Below are 21,330 nucleotides of genomic sequence, written 5' to 3' on the forward strand. Positions count from 1 at the left end.
GACAGAAATAGGGTAAGATATTGGGTAATTAGAGCTGAAGGGATACAGACTATGCAACAGGACTGGATACAAAAACTCAGAAATGGACAGCACAATACTACCTAACTGTAATACAATTACGTTAAAACACTGAATGAAGCTGCATGTGAGAATGATAGAGGGAGGAGGGCTGGGGACATAAATGAAATCAGAAAGAAAGACAGATGTTAAAGATCGAGATGGTATAACCTAGGAATACCTAGAGTGTATAATAATAGTGAAATGTACAATGTACAAATTTTAAAAATGTTTTTGCAAGAAGAACAAAGGAATGTCATTATTGCAGGGTGCTGAAAATAGATAGTAATTAATATTTTAAAATCTCACCTTATGTGTGAGACTAAAGCAAAAAATGCTTATTTGTTACAAAATTTATATTTTGACTAGAGCATTTCCTAATACAACTTACGTAGATAGTTTGATTGAACGTCATAAGTACTTGGAATCTCAGGTAGGACATGAGATTTTGTTGGTTTGTCCAGAGTGATGTCCCAATGAATCCCAGAGTGATTCGATCAGTGAGTGGAAAAGTATTTGCAAGCCCCCTTTGGGGAATGGTGAGAGCGGGGAGAAATTCAACTTCCCCAAGTTGAATTCTTGATATTCTCACAAGCAGTGTGGACAACCAAAGCTATAGGCCGAGTCCCCAGTCTTGGGATTTGTTCATATGAAACTTAACCCTACAAAGGATAGGTCAAGTCTACTTAAAATTTAGGCCTAAGAGTCACCCCCAAGAGAGCCTCCTTTGTTGCTCAGATGTGGCCTCTCTCTTCAGCCAACACAACAAGCAAACTGACCACCCTCCCCCTATCTACGTGAGACATGACTCCCAGGGGTGTGGACCTTCCTGGCAATGTGGGACAGAGATCCTGGAATGAGCTGAGACTCAGCATCAAGGGACTGAGAAAAACCCTAGAATGAGCTGAGACTCAGCATCAAGGGATTGAGAAAATTTTCCCGACCAAAAGCGGGAAGAGTGAAATAAGACAAAGCATCAATGGCTGAGAGTTATCCTGAGAGTTAAACAGAGGTTATCCTGGAGGTTATTCTTACACATTAAGTAGATATCACCTTGTTATTCAAGATGTACTGGAGAAAATGTAGAGCTGTGTTCCAGTAGCCATGCTTCTTGATGATGATTGTATAATGATATAGCTTTCACAATGTGATTGTGCGATTGTGAAAAGTTTGTGTCTGATGCTCCTTTTATCTACCTTGTCAAGAGACGAGTAGAACATATGGAACAAAAATAAATAATAGGGGGAATAAATGTTAAAGTAAATTTAATTTGAAATGCTAGTGATCAATTAAAGCAAGGGATAAGGGGTATGGTACGTATAATCTTTTTTTTTCTTTTTTCATTTTATTTCTTTTTCTATTGTCTTTTTATTTCTTTTTCTGAATTGATGCAAATGTTCTAAGAAATTATGAATATGCAACTATGTGATGATATTGTGAATTACTGATTATTTATGTAGAATGGAATGATCATATGTTAATGTTTTTGCTCATTTGTTGTTAAATTTTTTTAATTAATAAATAAATTTTTTTAAAAAAGAGGTAATGGAGAGGCTGGAGGGAACTGCCTGAAAATGTAGAGCTGTGTTCCAGTAACCATGTTTCTTGATGATGATCGAATAATGATATAGCTTTCACAATGTGACGGTGTGATTGTGAAAACCTTGTGTCTGATGCTACTTTTATCTACTTTGTCAAGAGACAAGTAGAACATATGGAATACAAATAAATAATAGGGAGAACAAATGTTAAAATGAATTTGATTTGAAATGCTAGTGATCAATGAAAGGGAGGGGTAAGGGGTATGGTATGCATAAATTTTTTTTCTGTTTTCATTTTATTTCTTTTTCTGAATAGATGCAAATGTACCAAGAAATGATCATGATGATGAATATGCAACTATGTGATGATATTGTGAATTACTAATTATATATGTAGAATGGAATGATCAAAATAGGAACGTTTGCATTTGTTTTGTGTTTTTTGGTATCTAAAAAAATAAAATAAAAAAATTTAAAAAAACAAGCAAATGTTAATCTCTAGTCAATTATATGCATGCTAAAGTTGTTGGAGTTCGGAGTGAAGTGTACTGATGTCTTTGACTTACACTGAGTTGCATCAAATAAAAGGGGGGGATGGAGAGATGGATGTGAAAGCAAATACTGCAAAATGTTCACTGTAGAATATAGGTAATAAACAAATGGATGTTTACTATACAGTTATATCAATTTTCTGTGTTTTGAAATTGTTCATAATAAAAATGTTGGTTTAAAAAAATTTAACTGTAATTATTATACTCAGAGAAATAAGCAAAAAACAACTCTTGCATAAAACAAGAACTGGAGATACTACAAAAGGAACAGTGAACAGGAAAGACTATAAATATATGACAGCAGAAGTTAACAATTCAACAAAACAATTAGAAAATAGTCAAAAAAAAGTGCTCCCAAAAAGGAAAATAAAAAGTTCAACACATAACAAAAGAAAAAAAAAGATTTGAAAAGAGAAGATTTTCAAAATTGTAAGACTAAATACATTTAAAGATTAACAGACTAAATTCAACATTCAACTGAAGAAATTCCAAAAGCAGCAGAAAAAAAAATTATAGAGAGCAAATCATTACAAAAATATTGTATGAAAATGTAAATGAAAGGGCATGGACCTCTAGATTTCAAGGCTACTTAATACCCTATATGATAAGTAAAACGATTTGCACTAAGACAAACCCTGAAAATTAAGAATTAAGGATGCAAAGATCCTAAAAGTTTACAGGGTGGGCACCTACAAAAGTATCAATAATCAAACTGGACTTCTAAACAGTAACAATGGAAGCATGAAGATATTGGAGTGTTGACTTCAAAATGATTTCCAACCTAGAATTCCATGCCTAGCCAAACTGATCAATCACATATAGTAGTAGACTAAATATGTTTCAGACATGCAACTCCCAAAAAGTTTGTCTACCATTCACTCTTTCTCAACAAGCTACTAGAGATATATTCCACCACAATGAGGGAGCAAACCCCAATGCAGGAAAAGGTGATTTATACTCAAGAAAGGTAGGAGAATTCCCAGGGCAACGAGCACCAGGCTGAGCACACAAGCTTTCTAAGGCAGACTGGCCAAGGAACATCTGTCTCCAGAATAACATGGAACCGACAAGCAGGTGATCTGAGAGGATGAAAAGTCAAATAACTGAGAAACATCTTGCAGAAGTAAAAGACAGCATGAGAACATGACTCTGAGGTTCAAGGAAACCAGGCAAATGAAATAAGGCAACTGCTAACTCCAAGGAGGGGAAAAGAAGGTTGTACAAAAAGAGAAATGCGGAGGCTCCACCCAGTTTGCTCACATCGCTGGTGCTGGTGCAGTCAAGATGGAGGCATGGGAACCTTGCCCCTGACCAATGTGGATGACTGTGGTGGGGCCTTTACAATGAATACCGTAAATGGTGGTATCTTTCAAGTTATCAAAAGTTTTTGCAATTCTCCAGTGGGAGTAAACCATAGACTACAAGGGAGTTTGGCAGCTATTAAAACTAGGGCTCCAAAGGTGGGAGGTAGTTTTGCAGTTTGGGGAGGTCTGTTTTCCATGATTGACTGCAATATGGTTCAAGTCAGAGGGAAAGAAAATACCTGCAACTCCATCACAAGTAGTGCCTTAACAGGAGCGATACTGTCAGCAAGAAATGGACAGCAGCCATGCCTGGGTCAGCTGCAATGGGTGGCATTTTCTTAGCTCTAACTGAAAGAGCTGGTATCTCGTGGACAAGATTTGCCTCTACACAGTTTTGTGATGGTCCTCAGTTTGCTGAAGTCCCCTCCCAGTTGCTTTAACTCAGTTACCATCCTCACCTTGTGGATACTATCGACAATATCAATAGGACAGGTGCTCCAGAATTTCTTGAACCAAATGAGCTGTATTTCAAGAAGGATTTCGGAAGACCAAGTGAGAGTCACAGTTTTTAAAACCATAGGTGGGACAACTATGGCCAAACAGGCTACGAAGAGACATTTAACACTTTTTTCCTATTTAAAGGAAAATAATGGGCAAGCGCAGTTAAAAGATAATACAGTTAATTATTTACAATTGGATTGCATTTGTGATCAAAATAAATGTCTGATGCCATAAAAAGGAAATCTAATAGTGCTTAGAAGATAAAGGACCAAAGAGCCAGTGAAACAGTTCCTTGGGGACTTCTCTGCCTGGTTTTATGTGTTCTGTTATTGAAACAAGAAAAACTTCTGGAACTTGCTCTTTCTTTTCAGATAAGTTGTAGAATTCTACTATTTCATCCTTGAATATTACCAATATTACAAAGTCCATTCAAAACTTCATGTTTTAGAGTTAGTACCTCATTTCACTTGAAGTGAATTGTGTGTGAACAGAATTAAGCAGTCAACATGGATCATTCCAGAGTAAAGTACTTTACTGACTTAAAAAAGAAATGGAATCTCAGTTTAAGAGGTGGCTCAGCACAGCACAATTATTACCTGGACATACTGAGGAAGCTCTGAACATATTTTAACCAAATGTGTGATTTACCTAGACAAAACAAGGGGAACATAGAAAGAGCATGTGAGAACTCAAACCTTCATTTATCATAAGTGGAAGTCAACAGTAACTTCTAAAATTAGTGAATAAAGGCAGGGGAATAAAGCAGATTATTTAAAAATACGAAGTGTTTCTTGAAGAGAATTGCATAATGATATACCTTTTGCAATGTGACTGTGTGATTGTGAAAACCTTGTGTCTGATGCTCCTTTTAACTACGGTATGGACATATGAGCAAAACATATGGATTAAAAATAAATAAATAATAGGAGGAACAAATGTTAAAATAATATACATATTGGATAGATGGAAATACTAGTAGTCAGTGAGAGGGAAGAGTAAGGGGTATGGTATGAATGAGTTTTTTCTTTTTTCTTTTTATTTCTTATGAAGGAAATGCCAAAAGAAACAGCTTATAAGAGTTGCAGTGGCTACTATCCCCTAGAGGGTAAAGGCAGGGAAGAGCTGCCTCTTTTAAAACTGTCTGTTAGCATTGTCTTTTTAAAGTATATTTACAATGCATAATTATGTAATGATACTGTGAGCCAGTGATTGTATACTTCAGATGGTTTGTATGGTGGGTGAGTGTATCTCAATGAAACTGTATTAAAAAAATTAAAATCAAAACATATTTACATATTATTTTTTAGATAATATTAAAGGCAAAGGTAATAACCATCTCACTAGAAAGCATAGTAGGCCTTACGCTGGGAAGGCCCTCCTACCAAAAAATGAGGCAGAAGCCTCAAGTTCTCCCATGGACCCCGTTTCCTAATCCACAAAACGGGACACAGGGTATATATACCCCATCCACTCAGCAGTTCTTTTTAGTGTGAAAATGTGGTAACTATCTTTCTAGGTCAAGGAAAAGAGGAAAGAATGATTAGACAGTTAAGTAAGTTTCAGCTGTCATCTTTACTAGTTTCATCACTGGTAATCAGTGAACTCTAAGTGGCAACAGATGACCCATTCCATAGTATTCAGCCTACACTACACACTGTTCAGGAGAATGACAACCTGGGGCAAGCAGTGCTACAGTACAGATGGATTTCCCCCATAACCTGCTTCCATAATAAACACTTAGAATCATGAAACTGAGACCAGAGTTTTTAAGAAACATAAAATGACCATTTCATTACAGACCTTAAGAAACTGTTCAAAATTAAGAAGATTCTGGACCAAGCATTTTCACAAACAGAACTGTGTTCCAATGACAGCAAGTCTATGAACATACATGCTCTTTGTGCTCTGCAGGCAATCACTTAAACCAGCTCCAAGTAAGTCTGTCCCCCCTGTGCTGGAAACACCCCAGATGCTAGTGACCGGGACAAGCGGTGACTGGAGCAGCATGTGCAGGGGCACTGTGGGGAGATGGGCTGGCTCAAGGAAAACAGAGCAATGAATCCTCCACAAAGCATCACCAAAGGTCCCTGCTGGAAATGACCCTTCCGTCACATCCTTTCCCTCCTCAGATTCAGCACATACTTTGCCAGCATGGGCTTGGAGTCAGACCACCTACATGTTCACCTTTTCAGCCACAAGCTCTGTAACCTTGGGCCTCTCTGGTATGTTTCCTTGTCTGTAAACTGGGCAGCAATAGTACCTACCTGGTAAGACCACTGTCAGGCTTAAATGAGTGCATTCACATAAAGCACTAAATGTACCTAAAAGCAGACTATCATCACTATTGGCTGACAAGCCTCTATTCCAGGATGCCTGTGGAATCAGAGACATCTAGGTCCATTCCCTCATCAATTATTTATCAAGTACCTACTATGTGCCAGATACCAAACAAGTTCTAGTCCTGTAACTGCCTAGGCCAACTTACTTCACCTCTTCCAGTCTTGTTTTGCTCATCAGCTAAACAGGAAATAACAGTATCTACTGCACAGGATGCACTTAATCAAAGAACTTATCTAAAGCGATTGGCATAGTACCCAGGACTCCAGGTACTCAATATAGGATATCACTAATCACTTACACATCTCCCTACTAGCTAGTAAATGACATAAGGCTAACTGATTCACCTCCCTACTAGCTAGTAAGTGACTTAAGGCTAACTGATCTTTTTGTTCCCAGAACCTAATACATTCCTTTAATATTACAGATAATAAATAACTAAAGCATTGAATTTAAGAGCTCCCTTGCATCTTCTCCATTTACTTCTATCAATGCCCCCAATAATGCAATGAGACAAAGATTGTACATTTATCTGAACAAAACTATACTGTTAATTCTATGAATCACGTTACTGTAATAGCTCCTTGTTATACCGTACCTTTCTGATCACTGAAAGTCCCAATAATTACGCCACAAAGAAAAACTAATAGGTAATCACTTTTTTCCAAGTTGTTCACCGATTTCAATCCTGAGACCACACAACTTCTGCTTTTCCATAAGCACACCACCTCCTGTTTGCTTTTCTTTCAGTAGGAAGCTGGTGATGCATCTCACAAAAGTTTAATTTCTATGCTACCACACCGAAGGAACAAACTATCCTTGAGACCGAGCAAGGAGGAAAGCCAGGTTTATCGACAAAAGGAATGTGAACTTTTTATATTCGATGCACTTTAAATCTGCTTGTTTAGAAATAAACTTAAGTCAGCAAAGCTTCCCGTCAAGAGTGCATTTCGGCCTGTGACAGCCACCAGAGACGGAAAAGCATTGTCTGGGGAGCGCTGTGCCAGGACTGACCAACTTTTCCTTGACGATGGTGCCATCCTATTAAGAACAAAGTGAAAGGTCAACAGCAGCCCAGGAAAGAACGAAGGGCAGGAAGCAGCCTCGCCGCTCCTCGCTCCTCAAAGTTCGCCGGCTCACTCGACTTTTCCCTTTTGTCTTCCAGACGCTCCTCGGGGTTCCCACACTCCCAGGCCCACCCAGCAGAAGCCCGGCTCGAGGCGCCCCTCGCGCGGCGCCACAACCCGGGGTCCCGGCCGTGGGCGGGAGACGCGGGAGGCAGGGACGCGCGGCCTCGCCTCACTCGCGACCGGCGCCGGCGCGACCCCCGACCCGCGCCCAGCCCGGCCCGCGCCTCGCACAAAGCGCGCCCGGCGGGCGGCAGCAGCGGCGGCCTCGGCCCGGCCTTGGCCTGAGGCGGCGGCGGCGGCGAAGGGCGGCGGGGGCGCCCCTCAGCCCAGCGTCCGCCGCCGCCCGGCCCCGCCTCGGCCCACCCCCCGCGCCGACCGCCCGCCGCTCCCCGCCCGCCCGTCCGTCCGCTCGCCGCCGGCCCCGCTCGCTCACCTCGGCATCGGCGGCGGCCATGGCCCGGGCCCGCAGCGTGGCCCCGCCCCTCCCGCGCGCCATCGCCCCGCCCGCCCCGCGCGGGGCCAGGAGCCGGGGCGGGGCTGCCGCCTGCGTCTGCGCCTGCGCCCGCGCCCGCGCCTGCGCACTGGAACAGGAGCCGTGGCGGCGCTTGTGGCGGCGCTTGCGCCTGCGCGCTGGGGCTGACGCCGTGGTAACGCCTAGCCTGCGCGCTGGAGTTCGGGCCGCGGCGGTGGCCGGAACTGGCTGCGCTTAGCTGTCCCGGCCCTCGCGGAAGATAGACCTTCACACGAAAGTGGCATTCCCATTTAAAGCAAATATCCTCGCATTTTAAAAAGGCATTCTGGTGGACTTGCCGGGGGTGGAGAAGGATCCGAGTCTCCGACCCCTGACCTCTAACCCGGACACACATTGATAACATTTGCTTTGGTAGAAGGCGGCCCTCCGGTGTTGCGTTCTAGGGTGGTGCCTCAGTTGGGGGTTAGTTCACGGACTGAGAGGGTGCAGGCCCTGGTCGGGGGATGCTCGGGCTGGAAGGTGTGGTCCCGACTAACGAGGGGTGCCCCAGTTGGGGCCGTGCCCGTTTGGGGTGGGGACCAGCTGAGAGAGTAAACTAGGGGAATTGCCCCGAATGTGGGGGGGAGGGGGTTGTGCCTGGCTTGGGGGAATGTCCCAGCTGCGGAAGTTCCCCGTCTGCGGGAGAGTTACTCCAACAAGGGACGAAAAGGTGTCCAAAAGGTGGTTGCCCCCAGCAGGGTGGGAGGGGGGGGCGTGTCTGCTGGGCGAGCTGCCTAGTCGCCCCCTGGTTCCTTCCTAAATACTGACTGCGCAAGGAAGAAGCTCTGCTTGCTGAAGACCAAGGCTTGGGTCCCATCTCTCCCTGCCCCTCATCTCCGAGCTTCCTACCAAGTAGCCCCAAGCCCTTACTGGACCAGCGTGCCCAGCACCACATAAACTGGCCTAGGACACCTCCTCCCACATGTTGGGCTTGAGAGAAGAAGCATGGGCTGAAATCGGGGTTCTCTAGCCAGTCACCGTAGGAATGTGAAGGATGGGCACCTGGCTGGCAAGAACTGAATAAGGCCCTGAGGTCTTGAAGGCACTCAGGACCCCTACCCGTGAATATCCTCCTCAGTCTGGTACTGGCAGCCCACGCCCATGCAGAAGAGGAAGTCGGATATCTTCCCAGCCTTTAGGGCAGCTAAATTGCTCTGTCAAATGCTAAGTCAGCGCATGGCAGGCTGGGGGACTCCAAGTTCTCATAGGGACTCCTTACCCCAGCCCTCCCAGGAGACAGGAGCAACAGCTCTCCTGGCCTGCACATCAAACCTGCCCTGCCTCCCCCACACCTACCTCTCTGGCGCCATCCTCTCCCCCAGCACTCCTGTCCTGGGATGTGCTGTCCCTTACCTGGAACACTGCACTGCTCCCTTCTTTCACATCCTCAAATGTTGCCTCTGTAGGGAAGCCTTCCTTTGCCTCCCCATTTAAAGTTGATACCCAACTCCTAGAACACCCTTGTCCCTATGCCTTGCTGTATTGGGGGCATAACACTTTATGTCTGACTCTCTTAGCCTTTTTTGTTTTTGTTTTGTATTTTGTCTCCCTCACTAGATTGTAAGTTGAGGTGATCAGGAATTTTTGTTGTGTTGTGCCCCTGTGCCTAGGATAGTGCCTGCCATACAGGAGACAAGGTTAGCATTTGTTAAATGAATAAATGAGTAATAATGCAGAGAAAATTCCTTTTCAGGAAATATCAACTGTAAATGTATTTGTCAGGAGGCCACAGGCTCCCTTTTTTCTCCCATTTGCCCAGGAAGAGCAATGGTCACATCTCATGGTCAGCACATGATGTGGTAGCTTAGAGAGGCACTATTCTGGCCAGAGAGTATAGGGGAGCAAGCTGAAGCAAGAGTGCAGTGTCTTCTTCAAGGTCCCAAGGTAGGCAAGAGGCAGAGTGGGGAGACAAACCCAGGTAAGTTGGCTACAGAATGCTGCCTTTCCCGACCACAAGGCTATGCTGCATCTACCAGATATCTAATAAATTATCCCACTTGTGACACTTTTTGCTTTTCTCCAATATTCATCCACTTCTTTTCCCACAAATAAAATTTCATCTGGGCATATGGCTACCTGACTAAAGATCGCAATTCTGTGCCACACTGGTAACAACGGTTGGGCAATGGGATGTGGGCAAAAGTGACCTGACTCATCTTCTGCCTCTCCCTTAAAACATGGAGTCCAAGCCCATTGTCCATTTTCCCATCCCAGTAGGCCGGGTGATGGTGAAAACTGGAACCACCACCAAGGACCCTGGGATGGAAGCCACAATTGTGCAAGACGACTCTACCCCAGGACTGGGCCTACCACCGCTTGTATACGTACAGGAAATAAACTCCTCTCATATAATAGGTGAGGTAGGGACACTTGACCTATCTCCTAACAGTCCCATGGCCTACAGTCCCTTAGCCAAGGTCACCTCTTCACCAGGAGGCAGAGCTGAATTCGAACCAGAGTTCATCACAACCACCACCTGCAGCACTTCCCAGGGTACCCCCAGGACCACTGGCCCCACAGGACATCGGCTGTCATCTCTTTGGTGCAGGATGCCCCTTTGGGAGACCAGGCACTACAGAACCTAGCCTTTTTAGATTGCTCTTGGGGTTTTAGATGAGTCTTTTGGGGGGGTGTGCATGTTCAGAGAATCAAACCCAGGCCTCCCACAAAAAAGGCAGGCATTTTAACCACTGAACTACCTGTGCACCGCCTGGATGACAGTCTTGACATTCAGGAAACTGCAGGAGCAGTACTGCATATGTGTTGGAGCTAAAAAAGCAGTGTCCGTGACAGCCACACTTGACCTTGATGCCAGCAAAACACAGGATGCCAAGAGAAAGGTACTTCTACTGGGGGAGCTGTCTTCGAGCAGGCCCTCCACCCACCCACCAAGTGTTTCCCTATGTGCAGAACTGAGCTGCCAGGAAAGGTGGGTGCCGGAAGTGTACTCTACTCAAATGCAACAGGGTGGTCTTTCTCCACAGCACAAATCATTTCTTCAATTAACTCAGACACTCCAGCAGCAAGCCACAGAGGGCGACCCGAGCGCCAACCCATTTCCTGGACCATTTCCCGGGCTAAAGAGAAGCCCAGGCGCGACGCCCCACCCCCACCCCACAGCAACAGGGCCTGGAAAACTCAGGATTCCACAGCGCCCCCTGAAGGAGGCGGGGGGCGCCCTGAGGGGCAGAGGAGGGCCCCCCGGGGGGCCCGGGGCCCGCCCTTCTCCCAGGCCGGCCTCTGCCCATCTCTACGAATCCAGCTCTTTATTTGCACAAGTCTCTCCAGGGCCAAGCAAGGGGCTCCCTCCCCACCACGCCCGCCGCCGTACGCGGGGAGCCGGGGCCTGAGGCCGGGAGGTCAACCACAGTCGTGGGTCCTGAGAGGCCGGGCCAGACCCGGGGAGAAGGCACGAGGAGCCGGGCTAGGCCCGGGGAGGCCGCGGGGGTCAGCTCCTGGGGCTCGGGCCGCGCTCGCCGCTGCCGCAGCTCTGCTCGTAGGACGGTGGGGCCTCTGCGGGGAGAGAGCAGCGTCTGCGCGGTGCGCGGGGCTCCCGGGCACCGCCCCTGCCCCCGCCGGCGCAGCCGGCCCCACTCACCATCGGGGTAGCCCCAGGAACTGTACTCCGGGGGGAGGATCCAGGCGCTGGTGGCAGGCAGCGGCCCCCCCAAGCCCTCAGCAAAGTAGGGCACTGTGGCACCCGCCGAGATGCACAGAGGGGGGGGCGCAGGGCTGCGCTGCCCAGGGTGGGGCTCGAGGATCGCGGGGCCGGAGGGTGCGGGCGGCGGCAGCGGCGGCTGCGAGGCCTTGGTGGAGAGGGCGGCAGGGGCCTCGAGACGGACGCCCCCGCACGCCGCCGCCCCCTCGTCCTGGGGAGGCGCTGAGGGCAGCACGAGGCCAGGGGGCGGCCCTGGGCCGGGAAGGGGGCTGGGCGGGGCGCGGTTCACAGCGATGTTGCCTATGAAGACCGGGAGGGTCACGGCGGCATCGGGGGCCTTCAAAGAGACCTAGGGGGCGGAAAGGAAGCCGTCAGAGGCCGGGGCCTGAGGCCCGGGCCCCCCCACCCCCCGTCCAAGCCCAGCACGCACCTGCAGGTAGTAGTCGATATGGATGAGGCTGCAGCCGGGCAGGGCCGACTGGGGCAGCGCGGGCACCAGGACCTGCTCCCGCCACTGAGCGCGCCTCCAGGCCTGCACGCCGGCTCCCTCCACCTCGGCGACCGTCCTCACGTCGTACAGCCAGCGCTTGGCCTTGTAGGACACTTTCTGGGAAGGAGCCCGGCCGTGAGCCGGACTAGCCCACCCCACCAGCCTGCAGCCTGCCCGGAGCCACCAGAGTGGGCTCTGACCTGCAGCAGACTGGCCACCACCGGGCCTGTGTCCTTGCCCGACTGGTTCTCGATGTCTGCCTGCAGCTGGAGCACCTGGCCCACCACGTAGCCACGGAGGTCAGTGCTGGCCGTAAGAACCACGCTGCCCGTCTTCACCAACTTGTAGGAGAACTTCTTGGTGGTGGAGGCCACATTGGGTTGCTTTGGGGGGTGGGGGGTGGGGTGCAAGCATGGGACAGGGACTGGGGTAGAGGAAGACCCAGGGCCAGCCTACTCAGCCCTGCCATCACCCCTGCCCAGGAGACCAGCCTAGCCAGTCCAGCCAAAGGCAGAGGCCACTGCTCACCTTGGCTGGGGGCGGACAGCAGGGTAAAGCTGTCCATGCCCAGCTCCACACCCACAAGGGAGAGGCCAGCCATAGAGGCCACCGTCCATCCTTACCTCGATGTCTGGAATGGTGTTCAGGTTTAGTGGGCTCAGGATGTAGAAGATGCGGTTGCACTTGTGGTCCTTGGAGAAGCGTGGTGTGTCTATGGTCGCCCGCACCTGGTGCACTACCTTCCCAAAAGGGCCCTCAAAGGACGTGGGCGCCGTGGCTGGGGGAGAGCGGGCACCGTGGCTGGGGGGAGAACAGGCGCCGTGGCCGGGGGAGAGCGGGTGCCATGGCCAGGGGAGAAGGAGAGTGGGAGCCATGGCCAGGAGAGAATAGGTGCTGTGGTTGGGGAAGAGCAGGACAGCATGCATTGTCCAGGGCCACCCTCTCCCAGTGGAACCCTCCCAGGACTACGGTCTCCACCACACAACCTCTGACCAGGCCAGGCCCTCACCAGGAAGCAGGAACTGGAAGGGGAAGGTGTGTTCCCCAGCAGGCAGGCTCCCTGTAGAGACAGGACAGAGGAGTGGGAGAAAAAAGACCACAGGTTGCCTCGGGAAGTCCCCCAAGCTGGCACTGCAGGTACAGGGCTCAGAAAGGGCTCTCAACACCCACTCCTTTCCTCCTAGCAGGGTCAGGATCCCTTCAGAGGCCCCACAGCAGACACATGCCCAGCTCACACCACCTGCCGCAGCTCTCAGCCAGAGCCTCAGCAGCCAAGGGCACGGCCTGGGCAAAGGACAGGGGACACGGGCTTGGCTTGAACAAGGAGGGAGGGGGCAGGCCATCAGAGTGACCTGCTCCTTTTAGAGTCTGCACCCACCCAAATCCAGCACCTGGAGAGACTGCCCCTTCAGGCCTCAGGCCCACTGGGGAAAGCGATGACTTGGCACCCATAGCCCTGGGTATGGGGATCAGAAAGGAAGATCTGGGGGGATTGGCGGGGGGGAGTGGACAACAGACTATATCCCCAACGGAGGGTTTCTCATACGCAGGGGGGAAGCAGGAGACTGGCTCCCAGACTCACCCTTGTCAGCCAGCGACAGGGAGCTGTTGAAGTAGCCCTCCTCTGCCACCCAGGCTACATCGTGGGCTTTGTTGGAAACACCACAGGAGCCCGTACAGGTCACCCGAATGGCTGCAACAGGGAGGGTACCGTAAGCCTGGCCATAACCCCTGGCCAGAGCTGCCCTGGCCAGCCAGAATCTGCCAAGATGCCCCCTGCCTGCCCCAAGCCCAGGAATTCAGGCAGGGCTGGGTAGAACCCAGCAGACCAGGGGGTCCCATCCAGGCAGGGCCCTGAGAAGGGCTGGCAAACGGCCTGCCTCCTTTCAGAGGACACTTCCTGCTGCCCCTCCTCTTGAGATGCTCCAGTCTGATGGGCACAGTTCTGCGTGTCCTGCAGTGCAGAGTAGAGGGGCCCTGCAGTCACCCAGGTGACCCCTGGGCTGCCCGTCAACTTGGTGACCTAGGCTCCCAGCCACACCTGGGCCTGACCTGTGAAAACCCACTTCCTGCAGCGATGCTGGGGACACAGCTGATGAACTGACCCCACCCCCTCATGCTCCAGGAAGTTAATGCCAGCCTCAGGCTGCAGGAATGCAGGCAGACCTGCTAGGGCAGGTACTGGCACTTTGCACATGGGGGCTGAGGACAACAGCCCTGGGCCCAGGAGGGCCACCCTTCCCTGTCTGAAGCTAGCTGGGCCTCTGCCCGCTCCCAAACCCGAGGCGAGCCCAGGCCTGGCTCCCTGCTCCACGGAGGTGACCACAGTCCTGCTGTCAGGACCCTGCCCCACACCGGGAATCCAGGTCCCACTGATTCATAGCCGAGCAACAGGTGACCCTGCAGCTCCTCCCACCCACCCCTAGACAGGGCTGAGTCAAGGCCAAAGGCCTCAATCCCTCTGCATGCCCCTCTTCTCCCCTGACTCAAGAGAGGCAGGGCAGGCTCAGATGCTGACGGCCTCGGGCAGAGCCACTGGACAGAAACACTGATGTCCCACATGCACAGGCCCAGGGGCAGCCATGCCATCCCCGCCACATGGGGCTGCACCCACCAGGCTATGCATGCGAACCCTGGGCTGAGCCTCAACCCCAAGCAGCTCCACACAGGCAGACAGAGCCCTTGTCCTCTGCCCTTCAGCTGACAAAGGTCAGACCTCAGCCTTCCCACCCAGCTCTGCTGCCCCAACCACACCTGACCTCAAACCCACACTCCTTCAGCCATCCCCCTCACGGTCAGGCCCCAGGCCTGGATTCCCACTAGAGCCATCCCTGCCAAACAAGAGACAGCCCAAGAGAGCCACAGGCAGGGGGCACTGAGACACAGCTCCCAGAGAGGACAGATGATGGGTGACGAGTAAGCCACCAAGATGTGGTGGCTCAAGGTGCTGCCTGTCTCAACAGCCCTCATCAAGGGGGTTGCTCGGCCGATGGCCCAGAGGGGTCACTGTGGCCACGACTGGCCCAAGTGCCAGCTGAATGCCCACAAGTGACCCAGCCTATGGCACACGGAGCTAAAGAACTGCCCAGCCCACCTCTGTTCAAATTCCTAGCCCACAACACTATGAGATAAAATAAAATGGTTGTTTAAGTTATAAGTATAAGGGTGATATGTTACTTGGGGTAACTTTTACACAGCACTAGATGTCTAACTTCAGTGGGCAACAGGGAAAAACTCAAATGACTTACTGTTTTAGCCCATCAGGTTGGCAAATGTTGAATATTTTGACACTTGCTGAAAGAGCTAGAAAACAGACACTCCATAGGCCAACCCTGGGTCTCTAGAGAAGATCTGGGCAGTTGGTTATAGTTTTACAAGCACAGACCCAAAGACCCAGCTGTTCTCCATAGAATCTTACCCTGTTTACCCAAAGAGCAGTCTACACCACGGCTGGCCACAGCAGTCAAATGAGTCAGCAGACCTGGCCCCACCCCCCAGAATCCAGGCAGGTGAGCAATGGGGGTCCCTGACTCCAGACCCTTGGGTTATCCCAGAGGGGCCCCAGACTCTAATTTCCCCACACCCCTTGCAAAGAGCCACGTCTTACACCCACACTAAGGTCCTAGGGGATCCTGCCTGATAAGCAGCCTCTGATTGCTAACAGAGTTAAACCTGTACTCTCTCCCCTCAATGGAGGGACAGCAGGGCACGTGGGGCCAAAACACACAACAGCATGCCTGCCACTTCCTGCCAGAAATACCTGGACACCACTGCTCTGCCTCTAAGTAACAGTGAATTTGGGGTCAGGCTGGGGGAACCCCCAGGGAGCCAGTTTTCACTGACCAAAGCTGACCACAGTGACTACATTTCCCCCTTCACAAATCACAGGGTTAGGCAGGATCACATGAAGCAGTTCTGCTCGAAAATGAGAGCGTCTGTGCAAGGCCTTGGAAGGGTCTCTTTGCTCTTAGAGGGAAGTGCACATGCCATTGCACCCTCTTCTGTTTCAGACTTCAGAGAGTGCCTGTGATGGCAGGAACCATTGCAGTCTCTTTGGAATACAGAGCTGGTCTAAAAGCACCAACCCATCTGCCAAGGTGGCAGCAAAACGTGGAAGAACTCGGGCCTTCTACAGCAGGACAGCACCTTTCACACAAGTAGCCTGGCAAGCAGTAGCAACAGGACTGGGTGATGTAGGGGCTGTTGTCTCAACAACAACCCAGACTTCCTCCACCTTACTGATTATAACATTAAAACCAATTTTCATTAGTGACCCTGAAGTGCCATCCTTCCTACCTGAAGAGGGGTTTAAGCATATACTCCTGGGGGTAAGGAAGCACGTCCAGCATGCCTGCCTCAAGGCCCAGCCCCATTGCTCCCCACTGCTCTGGCTAGGCATGGCTCTGCAACAGTGCCAGGTGCAGGAGCAGGCTGCAGACCCACACAAGCTGTGCCCAGCAACCAGCCATTAAAAAGCATTTTCTAGCAACATTCAAAGGCATAACCAGAAACGTACAGAAAACTGACCAGTATGTTGTTGCAGAGTGCTGCAGCCCTACCTGCCAGGCTGGCTTTTACTCTGGTTCTTTAAGGAGATTCTTGATATTGATTGGTTACAAGAGTAATTTTCCTCTTGAGCCAGCCCTCTCCAGCAAGGGTCCAGGGTCCCCCCTCCAGTGGTCTTCCCCACCAATTTGGGATTCCCCCCTCACCCAGCAGCCCTCCCCCTTGTCTAGCCGCTCCACTCTGTTGCACTCACCTGTACCCTGACCGTGAAGACCTCTACTCACTCCTCATCACGGTCCCAAAGGTTTCTCACCTGGAAACAAACCCACCCCCAACTCCACTGCACCTAGCTTCTGCCACTCCCCTTCACTACAGCTGTGGCCTGTGAGCCACTTCCCTTTCTGTCCTCAGTTTCCAAATCTGTAAAACGAGACTAACAAGTGACCACCTCCCAGGTTGCCATAAAGATGAACAGAAATTGTTTGTAGCAGAAAAGTGGGCAGAATCGCACCCAGCCGACGACAGACATGGGCTGAACGCAGGCGATGCTGGAGGCTGCTGCTGTTGCCCGTGTACCCCCTCTCACCACCCCTCTCCAGAGCCCCTGCCTGACCTGGGCTCCCTACCATGGCTCGTGCAGCAGCCTGTGTGTTCACAGCCAAGGGCATGTCACCAGGGCCTGGGGTGAGCACTTGGTGAGCAAGCCCAGAAGCTCCTGGGCAACGTGCAGGCGTGCTTGCACGCCGTGTCTCCTGGGGGAGAAGGGTCTCTGGCTGCATCACTGGTCCTTCCTTTGCCACCCCCAGGATGTGCTGGTGGAGCCCCTACGCAGCCCCAGCACACACAGGGCACCCTCCCCTTTTGGCCTTTGGCAACCAAATAATCTGCTTTCTGGTCCCAGCTGTCCCCCCACTTCCCAGCCATGAGTCCACTGAGAGCCAGTTATTCCCCAGCCGGAACTGTTAGCTGGATCCCCACAGCTTCCCATGGCCTGGCTGCCAGCTCAGCCTGGCCACCTGAGACCAAGAGACTCTGCCCAGACCCGGCCATTCACGCACAGCCCAGACAATGCCTTTGTTGTGATCACCATGACCCACTCGCCAGACCCCAGCTATGGGAGGAGGCGGTAGAGTGAGCAAGCCAGCAGGTGGGCTGTGTGGAAACCACCAGCCTGCGAGCACGTCCCTTCCGTGGCACTGAGTCCCTCTCTCCACTCAGCCAAGAGCCTCCTAAGCTCTTCCCTGCTTCCTCACCTTGCTTGCTCCCTCCTTGGTGTGGCTCCTGCCACAGTGGCACCCACTCCCATCCCAAACTCCAACTGGGGATACAGAAAAGGAGGTGGATTCAGTCATGAATCAGAGGGAGGCACCTACAATACAGCTTCTCCCTTGGCCCCTGCAGCTCAAGAGTGGAGAGGTGACATGTTACCAGGTCCATGACAGGGGAACAGCAGTGGCCAAAAGGGGGACAGTGGCTCTCAGTCCACACCAATCATGCCACAATGTCAGCAACACAGAGGCCAGGACACTTGGCCAGTGGTCCAGGCCGGCACCTCACTGCCAAGGCTGGGGAGCCTGAGCTAGGGCTGGGACAGGACCCATGACTGTAGCCCTGCTGGACAGTGCCCTGGGCAGGCAGAGGACACACCTGGGCAGCACCCTGGTAGGTAGAGCAGACAACTGGGCAGCACCCTGACAGGCTAAGGAGAGACCTGGGAAGCACTCAGTATGCAAAGGAGACACCTGAACAGTGCCCTGGACAGGCAGAGAATACACCTGAACAGTGCCCTGATAGGGAGAGGAGACACCTGGACAGCACCCCAGACAGGCAGAGGACACACCTGGGCAGCACCCCAACAGGCAGAGGACACACCTGGGCAGCGCCCCGATAGGCAGAGGATACACCTGGGCAGCACCCCGATAAGCAGAGAAGACACCTGGACAGCACCCCGACAGGCAGGGGACACACCTGGGCAGCTCCTGGATAGGCAAAGGACACATCTGGGCAGCGCTGCCACAATAGGCAGAGGAGACACCTGGCCAGTGCTCTGGCAGGGGCCACCAAGGTAACCTGATCCCCAGCCCCAGAGCCCCAGACTCTGTGGAAGAGGCAGCCGCCTCGGCAGAGGATAGCCAGGAGAGCTCAGGTTCAGCACCCAGCTTCCCACTGGGCCAGGTAAGATGAGCACGATCCTCCCAACTGAATGAGCCTCAGGCAGAAGTGCACAGGTGCTGAGGGACCCCTCCTCGGGGCCAGGAGCAACCGTGCCTGGCCGGGACCAGGTTCCCTGTGAGGAGGTCGAGCAGGTGCGAGCCGCTGCGGACTCTTGGGCCCGACAGGGAAGTGCGGAGTTAGGCCTGCGTCCAGATCGAGGTGGCCTTCAGCCAGGGGCGCAACCTCTAGGCCGACGTTTTTGACTCTGGCTGCCGCTAGGCGGGGAGGTTCGGAGGGGCAAAAGGGGACGGACTGGGCCACCCGGGCCTCCCCGGCCCCGCCCGCCCCGACCGTCGCCGGGCCCCCAGCCAAGCAGCTCTGTGCGCCCGGCCGCCACGCCCGAGCCCTCCCGGTGGCCGCTCGGAGCCCGCCGGAGCCCTGGGCCCGGCGGCGACACCTGGGCCGGCCCGTGGAGGGGGGCCGGCGGGCCCTGGCCCAGCTCCCCGCGGGAGGGGCAGCCACCTGAAGCCCGCCCGACCGGCCGCGAAAGGAACCCGGAACCCCCGTCCGCGCCCACCTCGGAAGGGCAGCGGCGCCCCCAGGCGCAGGCGCACGGCCCCTGCCAGCGACTCCCCGGGACTGTAGACGACGCGGCCGTGGCTCAGGCAAATCTCGAAGAGCTGCAGGCGCCCCATGCCGCAGGCCTCCTGGGCCGGTCGCGCTCGGCCGCCTGCTGCTCGCAGGCCAGCCACCAGCCCGCGCCGCGCCCACCCCAGGGCCCGCCCACCCTTGCCCCGCCCCGCCCGCCACAGGGCCCGCCCACGCGCGCCCCGCCCCGCCCGCCACAGGGCCCGCCCTCGCTTCGCCCTGCATCCTGCACCCGGGCCGGCCGAGGCCACCCAGGTAGAGGCTCTGCAGAATCGGGCACAGCTCGCTGAGACGAGCGGCGCACGCGCACCCCCTGAAGCCTCTTGGGGGACTTTCTCCAATACTGGAGAAAATACAGGAGGGAGACCACTTAGGAGAGAGAAGCCGATTCACCTGTCCGAGAGGGCAGGACTGCGGGGCCCGGGTCGGGCGGGCCGGCGACCCCTCCCAGTTTTCGGTGCGCACGCGACCTGCGAGCGGGCAACGGCTCGTCGCCGAGGTCCGCCGGGAAGGCGGAGACCGCTCCTGCTAGTCGAGATTGTGCGCGAGTCCGGACGGTGACACTCGCAGGCCCCGCCCGGCGCCCGGGGTCCCCGCCCCGCTTGCAGCCCCTCAGCTCCTGCCTGGACCTTGCAGCGGGCTCCTCGCGGGAGCTCTGCACTCCCTCGTTAGTGCTCCGACACCGGCATTGCGTACCTCTCGAGGTGACGAGATGAGGGACTCCCCATTTGAGCAGAGACCCCCGGTAGAAGGAGCCGGCCCTGGCGGCCTGGTGCTGAGAAGCTGACCTTGGAGCAGCAGCGCAAAGCCAGGGCCAGGTGGGAGGTCAGCACCTGGCTGCAGCCGGGTGGCGGGGAGAACTCTAACAGAGAGGGGCCACGCCCTATGGAAAGGATGTAGATGGCTCCAAGGCAAGGAGGAATGTCATCTGATTTATCTTTTTTAAACGTCCCTCTCTTTGCACTGTGGCGATTGACCTTTGGGGGTGGGGACCCCAATACTGGAGAAAATACACGGGGAAGCCAGTTAGGAGAGAGAAGACAGTGGCTCAGAGGGGTACAGTGGGGCCTACAGACCAGTTAAAAGTGGGTGAGGTGGAGTCAAGGTGACTCTTGAACACCTGGGCAAATGGGGTGATGTCTCCTGACCTGTCTTAGATACCAGTGGGTGGGAGAAAATCATGACCTACACCAGATCTACAGTGCTCACCAGACACCAAAGAGAGCTCTGCATGCTCATACAGGGTGTCTTAGTTTCCAGGCAGCTTTGACAAATACCAACAGAGCTTTAATTAACCAGTTTATTGTCTCATGGTTTTGGAGGCTGGAAGCCTTGCTTCCTTCTGGGTAGGGGTCAGCAGCATTCTGGCTGACAGGCAGTCCTTAGAGTTGGTCCCTTCACATGGTGACATCCTCTCCTTTCTCTTCTGGATTCCCCCTGACTTCCCACTCCTGGTTCCTCCCCATGACTTTCTTTTAATAAGGCCTGCAGGAATAGAATTTGGACCCATTCAGATTTAGTTGGCCACACTTCGACTAAAAATAACATCTTTCAAAAGGTCCTATTTACAGTAATCAGTGGGGCTCATGGGTTCCCAGGAAATGGAAGGACTAAAGACCTAATAGATATTAGTTTGCATCCGATAATTAAGGATGAGATCCAGGTATTGGGTTTTTGCCATGAAAACCTAATCTGGCTCTCTCCAGCTAAAGGAGGGGACACTCACAGCCTGGAGGGGTCCCAAGGACTGGGCCTGGGAAAGGGAGCCCTGGAAGGCCATGCATGTTACAGCACTGCCCAGAGCAGTGAGGCCTGCAGTTCCAGATGCCCACCTGGGCAATCCCCTTTTATTATAAGCCAATCCATCTCTGGTGTGTTGCATTCCGGCAGCTAGCAAACTAGAACACTGGGTGTCTTTCCATTTATTTAAGTCTTCTTTAAT

General features: G+C 52.6%; 2 protein-coding genes and 1 pseudogene across 11 annotated transcripts in view; 1 reads left to right on the forward strand and 2 right to left on the reverse strand.

The window, feature by feature from the left end:
- The window catches only part of EHMT1 (euchromatic histone lysine methyltransferase 1), a 342,941-nt gene extending 335,028 nt beyond the window's left edge, over positions 1–7,913 (reverse strand). For 7 of the 8 annotated variants that reach the window (XM_077148874.1, XM_077148878.1, XM_077148873.1 and 4 more), the window contains exon 1: positions 7,855–7,913. In XM_077148874.1, coding sequence (XP_077004989.1) covers positions 7,855–7,875 — 21 coding nt within the window. In that variant the 5' untranslated portion in view covers positions 7,876–7,913. The remainder of the gene's footprint in view (positions 1–7,854) is intronic. The other variant, XM_077148875.1, reaches the window with a different exon arrangement.
- Positions 3,442–3,940, forward strand: LOC143654262 (mitochondrial import inner membrane translocase subunit Tim17-A pseudogene; annotated as a pseudogene).
- Positions 7,914–8,657: 744 nt separating the features above from the next.
- On the reverse strand, positions 8,658–19,492 carry ARRDC1 (arrestin domain containing 1). Of its 3 annotated transcripts, none has more exons than XM_077148882.1 (9): positions 18,459–19,036; positions 17,840–17,904; positions 13,663–13,773; positions 13,090–13,140; positions 12,704–12,858; positions 12,281–12,355; positions 12,021–12,197; positions 11,531–11,939; positions 8,658–11,445 (listed from the first exon to the last, which is right to left on the reverse strand). In XM_077148882.1, the coding sequence occupies exons 1-9, from the start codon at positions 18,584–18,586 to the stop codon at positions 11,381–11,383; spliced, it is 1,236 nt and encodes a 411-aa protein (XP_077004997.1). In that variant the 5' UTR covers positions 18,587–19,036; the 3' UTR covers positions 8,658–11,380. The 3 variants fall into 3 exon arrangements, with proteins under 3 accessions (XP_077004997.1, XP_077004995.1, XP_077004996.1); XM_077148880.1 differs by having other exon boundaries at positions 8,661–11,445; positions 12,281–12,463; positions 18,459–19,031; XM_077148881.1 differs by lacking the exons at positions 17,840–17,904; positions 18,459–19,036 and adding an exon at positions 19,318–19,492 and having other exon boundaries at positions 8,662–11,445; positions 12,281–12,463.
- Positions 19,493–21,330: the final 1,838 nt, after the last annotated feature.

This window comes from Tamandua tetradactyla, chromosome 2 (genome assembly GCF_023851605.1).
Source record: "Tamandua tetradactyla isolate mTamTet1 chromosome 2, mTamTet1.pri, whole genome shotgun sequence".
NCBI lineage: Eukaryota > Metazoa > Chordata > Mammalia > Pilosa > Myrmecophagidae > Tamandua > Tamandua tetradactyla.

Coding starts and splice junctions, on each gene's coding strand:
- ARRDC1 (XM_077148880.1), bottom strand. CDS start 18,586: ATGTGTCCTTTGCCTATCCAGGAGCTGCCCAGGTGTGTCCCCTGCCTG. Junction 12,859..13,089: donor CTTCCAGTTCCTGCTTCCTG/GTGAGGGCCTGG, acceptor GCTCTCCCCCAG/CCACGGCGCCCACGTCCTTT. Junction 12,464..12,703: donor ACACCATTCCAGACATCGAG/GTAAGGATGGAC, acceptor CACCCCCCAAAG/CAACCCAATGTGGCCTCCAC.